This window comes from Eublepharis macularius, chromosome 15 (genome assembly GCF_028583425.1).
Source record: "Eublepharis macularius isolate TG4126 chromosome 15, MPM_Emac_v1.0, whole genome shotgun sequence".
Lineage (NCBI taxonomy): Eukaryota > Metazoa > Chordata > Lepidosauria > Squamata > Eublepharidae > Eublepharis > Eublepharis macularius.
The window spans coordinates 31,160,430-31,179,071 of NC_072804.1; the positions used below are offsets into that span (position 1 = coordinate 31,160,430).

The 18,642-nt window shown below is 46.0% G+C and overlaps 1 protein-coding gene across 1 annotated transcript in view; it reads left to right on the top strand.

Annotated features, from left to right (window-relative positions):
• Positions 1-18,320, top strand: part of STPG1 (sperm tail PG-rich repeat containing 1) — a 39,814-nt gene extending 21,494 nt beyond the window's left edge. Inside the window, exons 6-9 of the mRNA XM_055000083.1 lie at positions 3,030-3,141; positions 4,284-4,452; positions 9,008-9,198; positions 18,047-18,320. Of these exons, the coding sequence (XP_054856058.1) occupies positions 3,030-3,141; positions 4,284-4,452; positions 9,008-9,198; positions 18,047-18,123 (549 nt within the window). The 3' untranslated portion in view covers positions 18,124-18,320. The remainder of the gene's footprint in view (positions 1-3,029; positions 3,142-4,283; positions 4,453-9,007; positions 9,199-18,046) is intronic.
• Positions 18,321-18,642: the final 322 nt, after the last annotated feature.

The following is an 18,642-nucleotide window of genomic DNA, read 5'->3' on the forward strand; positions in this document are numbered from 1 at the left end:
CCTTGAAGTGCTCTTGTGCTCCACAGTGACTTGATTTAGCCTGAATCAGGCGGCTGTGGAGTGTGGGAGCGCTGCCAGGGTGGTGCTACGGGCCCTGGAGTGCTCCTGTGCTCCACAGCAGCTTGATTCAGGCTGAAATTGGCCTACTGTGGTGTGCAGGAGTGCACCGCGCCTGAGAATGCACTCTGGGAGGCACATTCCCTCACCTTCCCCCTCGCTGGCCAGGAAAACAGGGGCGGGGGTGGAGGGTGGGAGCAGAGGATCCCTAGCCCTACCTGGAAATGCGCACCTCTAGATCTCTGCAGAAGTAATTCTCATGTTGTTCAGTGGGCTTACTCTTAGGAAGTGTCTTTAGAATTGCAGCCACTGTCCCCCAGAGCCTTCTTATGGGCTAGAGTTGCCAGCTTCAGGCTGGGAAATTCCTGGAAATTTGGTGGGTGGAGCCTGGAGAGGACTAGGTTTGGTGAGGGGAGGGACCTCAGCAGGGTATAAATCAATGGTACGGCCTCATTTGGAATACTGTGTACAATTCTGGTCACCACACCTCAAAAAAGATATTATAGCTCTGGAAAAAGTGCAGAAAAGGGCAACTAGAATGATTAAAGGGATGGAACACTTCCCCTATGAAGAAAAGTTAAAGCGCTTGGGGCTCTTTAGCTTGGAGAAACGACGACGGAGGGGTGACACGATAGATGTTTTATGCATGGGACAGAGAAGGTAAAGAAGTATTTATCTCCCTTTCTCACAATACAAGAACTCGTGGGCATTCAATGAAATTGCTGAGCAGTCGGGTTAGAACGGACAAAAGGAAGTACTTCTTCAGCCAAAGGGTGATTAACACATGGAATTCACTGCCTCAGGAGGTGGTGGCAGCTTCAAGCATAGACAGCTTCAAGAGGGGACTGGATAAACATATGGAGCAGAGGTCCATCAGTGGCTATTAGCCACAAGGTATAGATGGAACTCTCTGTCTAGGGCAATGATGCTCTGTATTCTTGGTGTTTGGGGGGGGCAATCAGTGGGAGGGCTTCTAGTGTCCCTTCCCCACTGGCAGACCTCCTGAGGACACCTGGTTTTTTGGCCACTGTGTGACACAAAAGTGTTGGACTGGATGGGCCATTGGCCTGATCCAACATGGCTTCACTTATGTTCTTATGGTATAATGTCATAGAGTGCACACTCCAAAGCAGCCATTTTTTCCAGGGGAACTGATCTCTATGGCGTGGAGATTAGTTGTAATTCTGGGAGATCTTCAACTACTACCTGAAAGCAGGCAACCCTATTACAAGCATTTAGTTCTTTAAAAAAGTTTATATTCCATCTTTCAGTTGTTTACAAACACCAATAAAACATTCCATATAAAATGAAACATAGCATATATCTGTACAAAACAGGCCCATTTTTGACAGAAAAGCCGCCACACTATTCACAAAAAACTTGAGGAAAGAAGAAGTTGCAGCCTTTATGAAAGGACCACAGAGGGTTTTCCGACCTCCTCAGGGACCATGGGGACACCCATTGAAAAAGCCCAAGTGTTTTCTGTCACGTACCCAATGAGCAGTGTCATAGCTTAAAGAGCTGCACGATTATACCTAAACTTGGTCATATGCTTGTTTGTACAGGGATTGAGGTTCCAAGCCATGTTTAAATACCAAAACAAGATTTATTTATTTTATTTATTTACTTCATTTATACCCCTCCTTTTTCCCTAATGGGGACCTAATGCAGCTTACTTCATTCTCTCTACTCCATTTTCCCTCACAACTCTGTTAGGCTGAGAGAGGTTAGGCTGAAAGAGCGTGACTGGCCCATAGTCCCCCAGCAAGCTTCCATAGCAGAGTGGTAAAGAGTCAGATGCATCTGACAAAGAGAGCTGTGGTTCTCGAAAGCTTACGCTATGATAAAGTTGGTTAGTCTTAAAGGTGCTACCGGACTCTACTATCTTACGACTACAGACTAACACGGCTAACTCCTCTGGATCTATGAGCATAGCTGGGGATACAATCCTGGGTCTCCCTGATCCTAGTCCAACAATTTCAGCACCACATTACACTGGCCCTCTTGATCTTGGCTCAACACTGGAATCAGACCTGGAATTCATGTAGCTGTTGTAGAATAGGATGCGTATGCGTGTGCCAGGCATTGGCAGGCACAAAATGAGCAACTGCTACACCCTGCCTCTGCTGTGACTGCTGATCTTTGTTGGCCTTGCTCAGGCCCAGCCACAAGCTATTCCATCAGAGGCAGGCTCTGCCCTCCTGAGCCCAGATTCTCAGTGCTGTCTGGACACCCTTTCCAGCAGCAACTCCTGACTACCTGCAGGCAGCAGTACCCCGGGTCTGAGGTGGGTGTGATCCTCTAGCTGGCTGATCCTATCACACAACCCACTACTGGTGTCAGTTTGGTGTAGTGGTTAAGAGCATGAGACTCTAATCTGGAGAGCCGGGTTTGATTCCCCGCTCCTCCGCTTGCAGCCAGCTGGGTGACCTTGGGTCAGTCACAGCTTCTAGGAGCTCTCTCAGCCCCACCCACCTCACAGGGTGATTATTGTTGTTGGGATAATGATAACATACTTTGTAAACCGCTCTGAGTGGGTGTTAAGTCATCCTGAAGGGCAGTATATAAATCACCTGCTTAGATCTCACGCTGACTGTCCAGGGCTGCACTTTATTAGATATTGTGCTATTATTATATAGTGGTTCCCAACAGAAAAATCCAGTTACAATAATTCAGCAGTAGCATAATACCAAGTGATGTGTAGCTGCAGTCCAAGTCAGCTACTGGGCATTCACTTGGCAGCCAGCTGGCTCTTGAAATTTAATTCAGAGTAGGTGCATTCACACACACACTTCACATATCGCATTTGACCCACATGCTGCCATGATTACAGCTCGGGATCTCATAGGAATTGCCATTGTATTAATAACAGGCAGTTGATTTTGTTTGTTTGTTTGTTTGTTTGTTTGTTTGTTTGTTTGTTAAAGTGACCACCAGAAAACTTTCTGCAGAAATCTCATTTTCATTCACAGGTCTCCCTGAATGCCTGCAAGAAGGGCCAGAACATAGGTGCCAAGTCGGCGTTCACGTCCAAAACAAGGCGAGAATTTCCAGTCAATAACAAGGAAAGAATTCCTTCTCCTTGTAAGTGATGATAATATCTTACCAACCCCCCCTTTTTATAGCTCCCCCAAATACATCAGAAATCAAACTCATAGCGTGATAAAGGCGTTTCCTTTCTTTCCTCCAACCAGGTGGGAGAGATTATCTCTGTCTGAGTAATGGTTATTATCCACCTCTCCCCAGGGCTTTTTTTCAGGGGGAACATGGGGGAACGGAGTTCCGGAACCTCTTGAAAATGGTCACATGGCCGGTGGCCCCGCCCCCTGATCTCCAGACAGAGGGGAGTTTCGATTGCCCTCCATGCCGCCGAGCAGTGCGGAGGGCAATCGAAACTCCCCTCTGTCTGGAGATCAGGGGGCGGGGCCACCGGCCATGTGACCATTTTCTCTGAGGGCAACCCACTGAGTTCCACCACCTCTTTTCTCAGAAAAAAGCCCTGCCTCTCCCTATAGTAATTATTCATGTCAGTCACAATGGTGATCTGAAAGGAAAAAAAAGAAGCCATAACACAAAATGTCCCCTTATTTACAAAACTGGTGTAGATCACCACAACAGTTAGCATGTTCCCTGCTACCTATGCTAAAGGTACAGCAACTTTTATTCTTCCACTGTTTACAAAGTTGTTTCCCAAAGTTGTCATGGCATTTCTTTTTCCTGTCTTGTTTTAAGTTGGTCCTCCATGTGTTACCTATGGGTTTTATGGCTCCCATTTACTTCTTCCCCAAAGTAAAGAGCAGTCCTCCCCCCATACTTATTGAATACTTCAGAACCTTTGCATCTACAAAGGGATGCATTTGGAATTTATTGCCTACGTCATAAGAGGACAATTGGCCTGGAGTCTCCTAAACTTTGTAGAGTTTTTAATACCCAGCTTCCCTCAAGTTTTGATGGGAAATGTAGGCAGCTGGGCAGAATGTTGGACAAGTGACAGTTGAAAAGTCCATTGGACAGCAGTCAGAGAGTCAAGCTGCAAGTCCAGGATGCCTGCATTTCCCATCAAAACATGAGGGAAGCTGACAAGTGTCCAACCTGTGTCAGGCATCACTTGTAGCTTGGCTCTAAGTCTCTGCCTCTTGTACACTAGTGTCATTACAGGGCAGTTGCAATGCAAGACTCAGCTAGGCCAATTTTGGTGATACTTTCCATGTTTGTTTTAAATTTAGGTCATTACCAAATTAAAGACACTTTCATACGGCAGTCACCTGCAGTATTGGTGTCCTGCTTCAAGTCTAGAACTATTCGTGAAACCAAAATGGAGTCACTGAGCCCAGGGCCTGCAGCCTATCAACGCCCAAGGAGCCCCATCTCAGTACCGAAGAAGTTGGTTGCCGTGTGAGTTATTACCTGCATTACTGAAAATAAATGAACTTAGGGCTTTTCAGGTCTTTGCCTAAACAGAAAGTGAGCTGAAGAGGTGTGCCCATGCCAAAAGAGATGGCATCAAGACTCTTTAAGAGAAAATATCTGGTCCTGATGCATTGTAAAAGGTGGAGCATTCGTCATCTAGAGATATTAATAATAGTGGAGGGAAAGGTTTAAATCATTTAGAAGTTTCTTGGAGTGGGGACCTGCCTTTTTTGTTGCGTCACTCTAGACTACAGTACCATGAACACTGATGGCAGAGCCAGGGTGGTGTAATGATTTGAGAGACAGGCCAGGAACAGCAAGACCTGGGTTCAAATCTCCACTCTGCTGCAGAATCTCGCTTGGTGACTTTGGGACAGTTGCTCTCAGCTAGCCAACCTCCCAGGGTCGCTGTGGGGTGAAAATGGAGGAAGGGAGAACAATGTCGTAAGCTGCTTTGGGTCTCCATCGAGGAGAAAAGTAGGTTATAAATAAATAACCCTAAATAAATAAAAAATAAAACATGACTATATTACAACAAGGCACTCATGGGCAATCTAGTTCTGGATTTGTAAGAGTAGTAGGAAGCTTGAAGCAGGGAGGGTGATTAAGAGGTGGCATTTCGGTCAGGGGTTCTCAATAGGGTCGGCAACACCACCAGAAGGACATGGCTAAAGAGAGCTAGCATGAACCCTAGGACACTCCAGTCCACATACAGGGCTTTTTTTCAGGGAAAAGAGGTGGTGGAACTCAGTGGTGGAACTCAGGACCACACGATGACGTCACTTTGGGTCAGCTGGAACCGGGGGGGGGGGGTTTAAATCACCCTCGGCGAAAATGGTCACATGGCCAGTGGCCCCGCCTCCTGATCTCCAGTGGCCCCGCCCCCAGATCACATATGACCTGAATGGGAACTAAAAGCTGCCATTATTCTGTGGGGAACAGACAGGAGGTGTCACTCTGTCTCTACATGTTTATGGAGAAAGCTGTCTTTCAGTTCAGTTCAGTTTTGCGGCAGGGCTAGATTCAGACTGTGCCCTCTTCCCCCAATTTCTTTCTGATCTTAGATGAGTAGGTCTGATGGTGGCTGCTCAGTAAAGAAGGAAAGGCACTCTGCCCATTTCCAGATGTACCTTATATTACAACTCCACAAGGTTACCAACCTCTGTGTGGGGCCTGGAGATCACCAAAAGTTACAACTGATCTCCAGACTACAAGGACCTGTTCTCCTGAAGGAAATGGCAGAGGGTGGGATCTATGGCATCACATCCACACTGAGCTTCCTTCCATTCCCAAATTCTACTTTCCCCAGGCTCCACTCCCAAATTTCCAGGAATTTCCCAAGCTAGAGTTGGCAGAATCCCAATATGCATGAGTCCCAGCTGCATTATGGCATGTAATAAAATAATTTTCTATTTTCACTCTATAGGGAGCCTCACTTCCCCTGTCACCCACAGCCCTCCCCCCATACTGAGGTCCAATAAATCTAACTATCAGCCAGTTACTCAACCAAGCTATTTTTTTATGGCAACCGACCTGTAAACAGCCATGTTGGTTTGCTTGAGATAAGATTAAGATCTCACTCCCTCTGCATTCCTGCCCCTGTGCTCCTCCTAGCTGGAGCCCTTTGCACGTGGTCAGGGGTATCTTTACTACTTCTCATGCTTTTTTTTTTTTTTTGAAATGCAGGGCTTTGTAGAGGAAGAGGGAGGGAGAGCTGGCACTGGCTTAGCATGTAATAAACCAACATGACTTAGGGAAGATGTAAATCAAAACTGACGAGGCAAAGGAACATCCATCGGCGTTGGCAGAAAATACCAGACCTATCAGCCGCTTGGAGGCTAATCCATCTCCCATTTATGTCAAAGTGATTAATGCCTCCGGGGCCAGAGTGGCAGCTGGTGTAGAGCCATCAACTCAACAGGGAGTCAAGACCAGTTTGCTCCAGATGAGCATCAGTCCCGTGGATTTCGATGTGTCCCTTCCAGTTTATTCTCGCTGAAGTCCCCTGCCCTCAGCCAGAACAGGACCAGACCGGTCAGAAAATACTCGGCCCACTATCAGTCTTCCTATTGACCCAGTTGGGTTTGGTGTTACAGGTCTTGCAGCAAAGCTAATTTGGCTGCACCAGCAGGAGCTACAGCTGCAATTTAGAAAGAAAGAGAGACCAATGGTGGTGGAGAGCGCCCTCAAGTCATAGTGGACTTATGGCGACCCCTGGTGGGGTTTTCAAGGCAAGAGACTAATAGAGGTGGTTTGCCATTGCCTGCCTCTGCAACCCTGGTCTCTGTTGGAGGTCTCCCATCCAAGTACTAACCAAGGCTGACTCTGCTTAGCTTCTGAGATCTGACGAGATCAGGCTCACCTACATGGTCATTTTTCTTCCCAAACACAAAAGGTGCTGGATGGAGGCAGAGCTGGATTCATGCGCAAGCGTAGTAATCTACAGTTTGGGGCCTCCGTTGATTAGGGGTTCTCTAAATGCAAAAAAGAGAGGAGGTATTAAATTACCATTTTTTTTGTAATGATACAGAGCCCCTTGATCTTGATATAGTTTAGGGCCTTGTGATGTTTTAGTCTAGCCTGACTGGAAGGTGCTGCTGCCATCACCACAAAGGATGCATGTTTCATGCTCCAAAATAGCACATGCGCTGGCCATTGTGGTAGATCAAGATGAGCAGCCGTGTTAGTCTGTCTGTAGCAGTAGAAAAGAGCCAAGAGTCCAGTAGCACCTATAAGACTAACAGAATCTGTGGTAGGGTAGGAGCTTTGGTGTGTCACAGCTCACTTCTTCAGCTATCCAAGAGGTGAGTTGTGATTCACGAAAGCTTACACCCTACCACAAATTTTGTTAGTCTTATAGGTGCTACTGGACTCTTGCTCATATCATGGTGGTGTTCACACTGTGGGAATCCTGGGGGTTCCTGGACGCTTACCAATGGAACCTTCAGTTTATTACCATGTGTTCGAAGGTGCACATTCGGTATACCAAGGGACCAGCAAGGCTACCCAGCCCCACCATGCAAAACTGAGAATGGGCCATATAACATTTTGTGGGACTGCCAAACAGATAGCATGAGGGCTATTACCTCCGATGTCTTTAGAAGAGGAATAGACACAAATTCTTGGCTGATGAGTCTATCGATGGCTGTGAGCCATTTTAGCTAAAAATGAGCTCTTGTCCAGAGGTCGTGGCTGGAGTGCAACACCAGGAGAGACTTTCCCTACCTGCTTATGGGCTTCCAGAGCATTGAGTTGGCCACTGTGGGAAATGGGATGCTGGACTAGAGGGATTCTTGGTCTGATCCAAGGTTCCTTAGATTACTTTGCAAGGTAGAAAGGTTCTGCAGCAGACGCATGGAGGGACTTCCTTGGCGTACTCAGCAACTTGGAAAGCCAGGAGCTCACGTAAGTGGGACAGGACATTCCCCACCCGCACCCCTAGTACTTTAAACTAACTATTCCAAGGGAGCATCTATGTGTCAAGCCATATTTTTAAACTCATACCAGAAATGTACGCGGTGCCATTGAGACACAGATATAACCTTCTAAGCGGCAGGATCTGACAAAGAGAGCTTTGACTCCCAAAAGCTCATATCCTGGAAATCTTGTTGGTCTTTAAGGTGTTACTGGACCTGAATCATGCTCTTCTACTACAGCCCAGCAAAGTTACCCACCTGAATCTAGGCTCAGGGGGGAAATCTGCTGTTCTAGTTTAGAGCAGAAACCAGATTTGAATTGAGAAAAGGGCAAACGAATCCTGAAGTATCTCTCCACTTTTCTTGAAGCCAGGCACAGCATTGACTGGCTCACCTGTCTGTCCGTCAGGAACAGGGTCAGCCCAAGGATTTTTGTCATCCTAGGCTAGGGTCGGTTGACAGATGTGCTCTTTGCAGGGAACTAAATTCTCAGGGGTGTGGGGGCCCAATTCAGATCAGGACCATGGTGTATGGCGAGATGGGGACTTAACCATTCCCTCCTGTATTGTGTTCCCAGAAAGAAAAATGGCATGGTTGAGATGGCTTAAGCCCCCTTTCCCCACATGCCACAGTCCTGATCTGAATTAGGAATTAAGTTTCAAGCATGGCTTTCCATGTATACATCTGATTGACAGGACCTTTCGTGGTCTTGAGGGAACATAAGGTCTTAATTAGAGATTATCCTCTCAGGAGGGGGAGAGTCCTGGTAAGTTTCAGGCACATTGGCCTGAACACCAATCTTATCTTTAATTTCTATCTAGATGTGATAATTTGTATAGTCACATTTGGCGTTCCAGATGCTATTGAACTGGGAGACCTATCAAAGGAAGCCCCTCTTCTGATGTCGAAATACACCAGGGGACACTGAGATGGATGTATCTACAGAAATAGTTGCTTGCCTTCCTTTATGCACCCAACATCACCCTACTCCAATCTGACGTGTTGCTACTTCAGGGATCTCTGGTCTGCATACACAGCTCTGTTATAGATTCTGACCATGGGTCATAGCTCAGTTTGAAACTGCTTATGTCAGTTTTAACAGCATCTCTGTTTGCTTCTTCTAGGCGAAAGCACATCTTGAACTTCTCTGCCCCACCTGTTCCTCGTCCCAAATCTCCCCCTTCACCCGGGCCTGGCCAGTATGAAATAGTAGACTACGAAGGGCCCAGCAAACATTACATTTCCAGTGCTGTATTCGTCTCAAACACAGACCGTTGTTTCAGAGATAAATTCCACCAAGAAATACCCGGCCCAGGTAAGAGTATAGTTATTTTTAAAGGTTTTGAAAGCAATTACAAAAAATGAGGCATCACATGTCTTCATTTAGCAATAATGATCATTTACTAAGCGCCCAAGAGAGGACCAATACAGTTAGACTTCTATGGACTGTCCGGGTGGGCAGGGCTTTTTTCAGCCGGAACACGGTGGAACGGAGTCCCTGGGCGCAAAATTCTGAGGGGCTGTTTGGTGCTGTGTGGAGATCCAGCTTGAGTGGCTGCTCGGGGAGGGGAAGCTGGATCGTTGTGAGGAATGGGTCTTCCCAGTAGATACGAGGGACTTGCCTTGGCCGCCCTAGGGAGGTTATAGAGGTGGGGCTGGAGAAATTTTGCACCCCTCAGAATTTTGCACATGGGGCAAGAGTTCACGACTATTGTGATAAGCATGATCCTATTGGGTTGTTCCTATGTCATTTAATACCATCCCACCCACAAGGTAGGGAGTTCTGTTTCACAGCTGATGTAAGTGTGTAGCGCATGAAAATAATATTATTTCAAAGAATCCTGTGTATTTCTCCCTCATTTCCCTCTTGAGAGTTCCACCACCTCTTTTCCCAGAAAAAAGCCCTGTCATTTTGCTCTCCCAAACACAATTTCAGGTGTGGCTGAAGGTTTTGAACACTTCAATCATGGCCATGTACACTTGCAATTTATCTTTTCCGGATGAACAAAGATCTATGACCATCATCATGTCAGCTATGGGCCTGTGTCACAAATTAAGCAATTCGTTATTTTCTAAAAAGAAAGTTGGGGTAGATCAAGAGAGTGTCCCAGGTGAGCAATGACATCCCCCTCGGGCTGCTTCAGATCAAGCAGCTTTTGGGGTTCAGTCCTCAAAGAGTTCTAGCAGCTCACCTATCTCCACCTTTTAAAATAAATCAGATACTTTCCATTTAAGAAGAGGCTATGCCAAACCCAAAATGAATTAGCCAGAGCTGGGATTTTTTTTTTAAAAAAGGAAAATAGGGTGGGGGTTGGGGAGGGTAGCACCAGAAAATGTGCTTTTCCACCTTTAGCAAGCCGATACTCACCTGCAAGTTTATTCTTGCCAAATTACTCCCACTGCATTAAGTTCGGCCCAATTACATTTTTTAATAAGAACATTTGCTCGGTTAAGTCACATTAGCATGTCACTAGGCGGGGAGAGGTTTTGACACACAAACAGGTTTACAGGTAGTTTCAGCCAAAAAAAAAAGAGAGAGAGAGTGAGAGAGAGAGCCATATTTGGGGAAACAACATTCAACTTCTTGTGTTGCCTTGGCAGCAGATTTATTTCATTAATTTAGCTTGTGACGAGGTAAAAGGGGTGGAGGTGGCGTCAGAGGAGGAGGAGAGTGACAAAGATTCTGAGGCCTGTCATGCTTGACTCGCCCAGCTAGGAAGTACTTTTAATAGTTAGCTTCACTTTCCATCAGTTGTCCAAGGCTACCTTCAGATCTATTTATTTTAGCTTTCTTTTTTTAAACTTGGAACCCGCCCTGTTCAAAGCACGGGGCAGATGACAGAACAATAAAAGCAAAATACCTCTTCACACAGTACAGAATACATAGGTTGGGTCTGGAAGCCCAGATGTAACACAAACACATGTGAGTCGTGGATTCTCCCAGTATATGCAGTGCCCTGTTAGAACAGGGACAGCTATTGGGCCTGTTGGGGAAACCCACATGTATCCCAGAGGACACATGAGTTTCCTCAAATTGCACCCCACCCCTAGATTGTTTCTAGTTGGGAGAAAGGCACAGAAGGGAAGAGTTTGGCCATGTGAACAGGAGTCTGAGAAGGGGCAGGAACAGGGCAGGGGGAGGCCCTGTTGGTGAAGGAGTGGTATAACTTCCAGGGAAACCGCAAAAGTGACGTTAGTCACTAGGAATCGCTGGGAACTCTATGGCTTTACTATTGATTTTCCAATGATTGTTAGGGAGGACTGATATCACTTTGAGTTTTTTCCCCAGAAGTAACATCACCATAGATTTTCCATCAATGCTAGAGAGGACTGATGTAACTTCTGGGTTTTTCCTGGAATTGATGACACACCATCAGCTATGGCATTTTTTTCTCTCACTGGACACCAAAGTAGAAGTGGGCAACGACCTCTGGGGGTGGGAGATCTCCCACTCTCATTGGGCATAGGGCAACCCTACGCTAGGGCTGTGAAGATGTATACAAATGATAGGAATAAGAAGTTTTATTATGCATTCTCTGTGAAATGCATGATTGTGCTAATTCTGGACAGGAAACTTTAAGTACTTGTACATGTGTATGTTTTAAAATAATTCTGGATATTCCTGAATGTGTGAATGGGCAGTTTAACAAGGCACTCCAAATGAGTAAGGGTGGTTGAAACTTCACAACAGTCATGGCTAGGATTACCAACCTCCAGGCGGGCCCAGGAATGCCTCTGGAATTACAAATAATCTCCAGACTACAGAGATCAGATCCCCTGGTGGAAATGACATCTTTGAAAGGCTAGATTGACATCACATCCCCTTCACAGAATTCCGCCTTCCCAGGTACCACCCCCCAAATCTCCAGGAATTTCCCCAGCTAGAGTTGGCAACTTTAGTCAGGGCCATGAGTAACATGATCCAGTGACTGGGACTTATTCAAGGAAGTAAGATGTACAGGAAATACAAATCTAAGCTCTCCTGACAGATTAATGTCAACTGGGCCCATTATTTACGGTATGCAGATAGCTTGATTCATCAGTAGGATTCATACGGCTGTTAAGCATTCTGGATGACTGGGTATCCTTGCCAACAGGACAACCAGATACAAAGGACAGAGCTCCCGTACCTTTAATCCACAGCATCAAAAGCAAAAGCAAAAACAAAAAAACAAGAACAATTCTCAGAGAAAAAGATCTGAATGCCCCAAGAGCAGAGGGATCCCATTCTGTCTCAGGAATTTGGATCGCCTTCCCTTCCTGCTTCCTTATAGCCTGTCTTATGTATATCACTCCTCCATACTTTCCTGAGCCATTCTGTCATGTTGAAAGAGGTTTTGGGAGTGTGCCCTAAAGGCACACATTGCTGAGAACACGAACAGGTCTGTAGTCCCCACCCCATGTCCTGTGTAACAGCTGTGTGATGCAATACCCAACTCAAATCATGGCTTTGTCAGGCACGGAGAAGGGGTTTCAGCCCCCACCACCCACCTTCTTGATCTGAAATGATCCATGGGGGTATTATTTGGTCAGTTGAGCAAACCCACAAGTTTGTGCTCCCCCAGGACCACTGTGGGTCGGGAGAATGAGACTGGGACAGAGAAGGGTTTAAACTCGGGTTGCCAATTCTATCTTGCAAAATTCCGGCTCCGTTTCCTCTAGAAAAACAGATTTATGTAGTCTGGAGATGAGGTTTAATTCCAGGGGAACTCCAGGCCCTCCCTGGAGGTTGGCATGCTTAGTTTAATCCTTCCAGGCTTGTACAGTTTTGTTTCTGAAATTGCCCCCACCATGCAGGGAGCCAAGGATTAAACCCCTCCTTGCATCGCCCTGATTCAAAATCCAGGCCTCACACCTGAAATCTATCTTTAACAGATGCTGTTTGATCCATGATCTCTCTCTCTAATCTAGTTTGACCCTAGAGGGAAACAGTCCCCAGGTCGCAAATCCAGCAATGCTCGCGGGAAGAGGAGAAAACCAGTTCCCGGTTCCCTTCTTTAGCAGCCTGGCAGTGGCTAGCCCCAACTGTCAAGTCCCAAGCAAGAGACTTCCATTTTCCTTCTCCGCAGGACAGACCCCTTTGGGTCTATCTGCCCAGGCTTTCCTCTGCCGCTGACCAGCCTCACCTGAAGAAACAACCTGCCATCTCTGTTCAGAGCAACAGAGAGTCTTGTGGCCCCTTAAAGATGAATCATGCTTGTTGTGGCAGAAGCTTTCAGGAGCCATGATGACCCACTTTACCTACCTGATGAAGTGGGCCCTGATCCACGAAAGCTTGAGCCACGATATAGTTTGTTTTTCAGAGGCTGCAAGACTCCTAGTTGTTTTGGCTGCTGCAGATTAATGAGGAATTTGTCTCTGTTCATCATGTACATATCTGTGTGTTACTCATTAACCTGTCCTGATGTTCAGGAACTCCAGTTCTCCCCAGCAAATGTCTTTTGGCTATACTGCTTTCTCCTTCTCTGGCTTGCGGGAAGGGGTGGGGTACGGTCCAAAAATGCATTTGCAGAAGAAGATCAGTGGGCACAGGAAAAGTTAAGCGCTTCCACTTTTTACCTGTCGATCCTCCCCTGCAAATGCTGCACCTTATCCTCGCATTCAAATTAACCCACAGACAAACATTTGGGTAACATGCATGGGTTGGCAGAAGATGCCATTCCAACACTGGACAGGGTTTTTTCTAATCTTGCTGCCTAAGAGTCTTTTAACTGGAGTGGTCGGGGGAGGGGGTTATACCTGGGACATCCATCATACACAAAGATCAGGGGAGCAGAAAGTACATTAGTCAGCGGGAAGAGATATGTCACCCCAGGGAGCAGGGCTATTTTTCAGCAGGAACATGGTAGAACGAAGTTCCGGCACTTCTTGAAAATGTTCACATGGCCGGTGGCCCCGCCCCCTGATCTCCAGACAGAGGGGAGTTTAGATTGCCCTCTGTGCCATGCAGCACGGAGGGCAATCTAAACTCCCCTCTGTCTGGAGATCAGGGGGCGGGGCCACCAGCCATGTGACCATTTTCACCGAGGGCGATTTAAACTTTAAAAAACTCCCCCCTTGTTCCAGCTGACCCAAAGTGACATCATTGTGCAGTTCTGAGTTCCACCACTGAGTTCCACCACCTCTTTTCCCAGAAAAAAAGCCCTGCCAAGGAGTACATATAAATAATAACAACATTTGGAATTAATGTAGTGCTTTTCCTTGGGACTTTGCTTCCCTTATTTCAGTAATAATTCTGTAAAAAGGTCTGTGTTCTTGCTCCAATATTACTAAGGGTGGGAGTGGGGACGGAGGCTAACAGAATAGCTTGCCAAAAAAATAAAAAATCCTATGAGTTTAGGGCTGCATTGAAATTTTAATCAGGGATATATATTGGCTCATAGTTCAGGATCCTTACTTTATATTACACTCGCTCATAGATAAGGCGTTTGGAAAATATGTCAAGGCTTTTCAAAAAGGGAAGGTCTTGAACATACAAGACATCATAAACTCTCTGCTGGAGTCTGTCTGGGGGCTCACAAAAAAGTTCCCACCCTTTCCACAACAGCCACAGGCTAATGATCTGAAAACAAATTAAAGATTTAAATGAAAGAAGAAATTAAAGGTGAGAGATCAAGTGAAAGGCAGGGAAAAGGGTAAAGGAATCAATGTTTCCCTTACATCTCCTAGGACTAATTGGAACCCCATGCAAATGGATTTTCAGCTGTCAATGGCGTCAGGACAGTTTTTGCAATTATAAAACCATGTACCTGCCAGCTCTTTCCTGGCAGTGATCTAAGTTAGCAACTATTTTTTTTCACCCAACATCACTTCCTGCAGAGAGATCAGCAGAAAATTTGACTCTCATTTATTCCAAAGAGCAGCATCTGATGCAACTTCCAACTAGGAACTACCGTTCTAGATATAATTTGAGATCCACAACTCATTTACAAACTCACATCTTGAGTATGATCCAAAACTCCACCGAGCTCTGATGCACACTCAAGAGGCAATTCACATGTGACAAAGTCCACTTGGCACAGATGAGGCCACCCCGAGGACTTTGGAATCAGATGTGTGCCTGGAGTCCCCTGCTGGGAACTTAATTCCCAGATGTGCAAGGGCCCAATTTGGAGTGGAACCATGACATGCAAGGAGATAGAGCTTAAGCCTTCTCCCTCACACCACTTTCCTGACCCACAATGACACTGGGGTGAGGGAGGGGGCTGTGATGTGCACTCTTAGGGAAATTTACAGGGAGGGGAGAGGGGAATAGATCTGCAACCAGCATTGCCAACCTCTAGTCGGTAGCTGGAGGTCTCCTTGAATTACAACTGGAATTACAACTGATCTCCTGGCAACAGAGATCAGTTCCCCTGGCTGCCATGCAAGGTTAACTGTATGGCATTATAGCCAGCTGAAGTCCCTTCCCCTCCCCAAATCCTGCCCTCCCCAGGCTCCACCCACCAAATCTCCAGGAATGTCCTAACCTGGAGCTGACAACGCTACGAAACTACACATAAACCAGAAAACCCAAAGAAGTTTGTGGAGGAAAAGGAGTAGCAATAAAGCTGTTGTTTAAAATGGACAAAATGTCTATAGACAAAATATATAAGTGGACAAAATATATAAAACAGCAGTATCACAAAATAATCATACTCATAACATGTACTGATGTAGTACAGTGGATAAAACAGAGAAGAGAATGGTGGTAAACTTTTTTGGCTCCTCGCTGGGGAGAAAGTCAAGGTATAAATGAAGTAAATTAACAAACAAACAACAACGAGTGATTCCGCACACGTTGGATAATGCACTTCCAATCCTCTTTATAGATCATTTGGAACGGATTTTTTTGTGTGCGGAACAAAAAAATCCACCTCAAACGATTGATAAAGTGCATTGAAAGTACATTATCCAATGTGTGCGGAATCAGCCAACATCTAAAACACTTCCCAGAAGACCAAATGTATTTGTATATAATGTCTTCCCTAGTGGTTTGTTATATCAAAGGCAACATACTGCTGCATCACAACAAGAGTAACAACCACACGCATGGATCTTATAGCCTCTGTAACTGCCATATACAATACTCACAGGAAAAAATGATCAAAAATACAAGTAGACTGTGTGAGTCTCATTGGACTGTCTTGCCAATATTCTTTTACAAATACTACTGAGAAGAAACGTCTGCTAATTTTTAAAATACAAGTAAATAATATATGGTTAATCTCTTTTTTTTTATACATTGATATTTTAAACATGGCAAAGATGGCTCGATGTCAACAGCATTACACCAGCTCCCAATTCCTGAGGACTGACACCCTTTCTAAAGCTGTCCCTGAGGTCAAGGGCTTGAACAGAGCAGCTGCTTTGAAGCCAGATGGCGCTGCTGGCGGCAATGGGTCCTAGAGGGACAAAGTTCCAGGGGCAATGGCTTTATAGGTCGGGTGATCTCTTTTTATCTGATCTTTGGACTGGATCTGGGTAGTGTGACCCCAGAGGGCATCTGTGGCTGGGGCCTGACTGCAGTGGCTCAGGGCAGCCCTGCACACAGAAGGTCCCAGGTTTAAATCTCCGGTACCTGTAATTAAGTGCTCCCAGAAAGCAGGTGCTGGGAAAGAGCTTTCTGTGGCAGGCAGTTCCTGCCAGCCAGGGCAGACAATAGTAAGCTTGTCGTGCCAATGGACAGATTGGGCAAAGGCAGATTCACGTTTACAGGCATGGCTGTTTTGGGACAGCAGCTGTATTGCTGCCACTTATGCAGAAAGGGATAAAAGGGGGAGCTGTCTTGCCCTCCCTTGACGTCCAAAGAAGCCATGTCAAACAAAAGCCTTCAGTGGGAAACACGTCCTCCTGATGGCTCAGAATAAAGAGCACCAGTACGGTACAGGGGTGAGAGGGTCAGGTTGCCAGCCTGAAACCGGCAACAGGCAGGAGATTCCTCTGTGGGGGAGCCTTACCAGCAACATCGTGACATCACTGGCGATGCGCTGATGTCCCTTTGGATCACACCAGAAGTGACACCGTCATGTCACCGGCAACGCTCCATTTATACCCCGTTTTTCTCCCCCAATGGCTTCCCTCATTCTCCTCCATTTTTTCCTCACAACCAATTCTGTGAGGTAAGCGAGGCTGAGAGTGTATGGCTCCTGAGCCAGTGAGTGATTGGCTCAGGGTCACCCAGCGAGCTTCCATGGCACAGCAGGGAACCGAATCTGAGTCCATCATTCTAGCCAGTGTACTACACTGGCTCTCATAAATACGTTCTTGTTTAGATTTTTTCTCATAAATACTTTGTTGTTTAGAATCTCGTTAATAAGTCCTTGCTTAGAAGGTGTAAGGGTAAGAATTAGGAGAGCAGCTGTGACTCAGGCTGATTCTGCACACGTTGGATAATGCACTTTCAATGCACTTTATCAATCGTTGGAGGTGGATTTTTTGTTCTGCACACAAAAAAATCCGTTCCAAATGATCTATAAAGAGGATTGGAAGTGCATTATCCAACGTGTGTGGAATCACTCCCAGTGGGAGAGCAACAGATTGGCAACCCAAGAGACCCCACCTGGGTTCAGCTCCTAGTGTTATCTGTGAATACACTTGTCAACCTCTGTGTGGGGGCCTGGAGATCTCCCAGAATTGCAACTGGATCTGCAAACTATGGAATAGTGCTGCCAATATTCCCAGTTCCTCATCCCGAGTTCCTGTTGACCACTGCAAGTGTAGGCCAGAGCAGGGGGTGGGATTTTAAATACTTAGCAGCTTCGCAAGCATGACAACATCACTTCTGGGGAAGACCTGGCAGTGAGGGTAACTCCAAGAATCACTGGAAACTCTATGGTAAAACCATAGAGTGCTCATGCTGCCACTATTTAACCCTCCCCCCACATAACACTTAATCCCCCTCCCAGAAAAAGGTGGCAACCTGCTGACACTGCTCCTCTGCACCTCTGTTAAAAGGTACAAGATAATCCTTGGTAATTCAGTCACCCCAGTTAATTCTCTTCTGCATTTTCTCAGTTATCATCACAAAGTGTGGAATGACTCTTCCTGGAAGTATGTGAAGTGGTGCAACCATACAGTTTATTCAGAAGAGAAAGTAACCATTAAAGTTTTTTTTAAAAAACTCTACTTCTAATCCTAAAACCAACCCTGAAATCTTTCATGCCTATTTGTTTTCACTGCAGGGGCATACGACTTACCAGTACCCCAGAAGCAATCCTTCATCTACAATACCAATAATAAATGGGTGCCAGTACTTTGATGGAGAGGGCCGTGCAAGGGTTTCTCTTGCCAGAGAGAAGCAACCCCCCCAAATCCATCAGTTTGGAATCTTGTATTCCTTTGAGTGGATCACTGAGCCATGCCCTCTTTGCATTTCACGTGCTAGAAAAACGGTTTTCAATAGAAACGGATGACTGTTTACCATCGACTTCAGGTTAACAAACTCTCCTGGCCGTTTTATTCATTAATAAAAGTGCCAATCTTTGTTTAAGAAGTCCAACAGGCTGGACTCTGATTTTGTTCATTAGGCCAAGCCTATTAGTTCTAGGAACAGTAACTGACAATCCCCCACCCCACTCACTTCATCTAGGGTTGAATTGGCCTGGGGGAGGGGGTTGCTGTGACAGGGTTTTATTATTTTTGTTTAGAGGTGTTACCTTTGATGTTTACTGATTTGCAAAATCTTCCTCTAAATTGTAGGGTGGGGGGGAGAAGGAAAGAGAGAGATGTTGCCATTAAAATGGGCTTAGAGTTCTCTAGAGTTGCCGACATCCTGGAG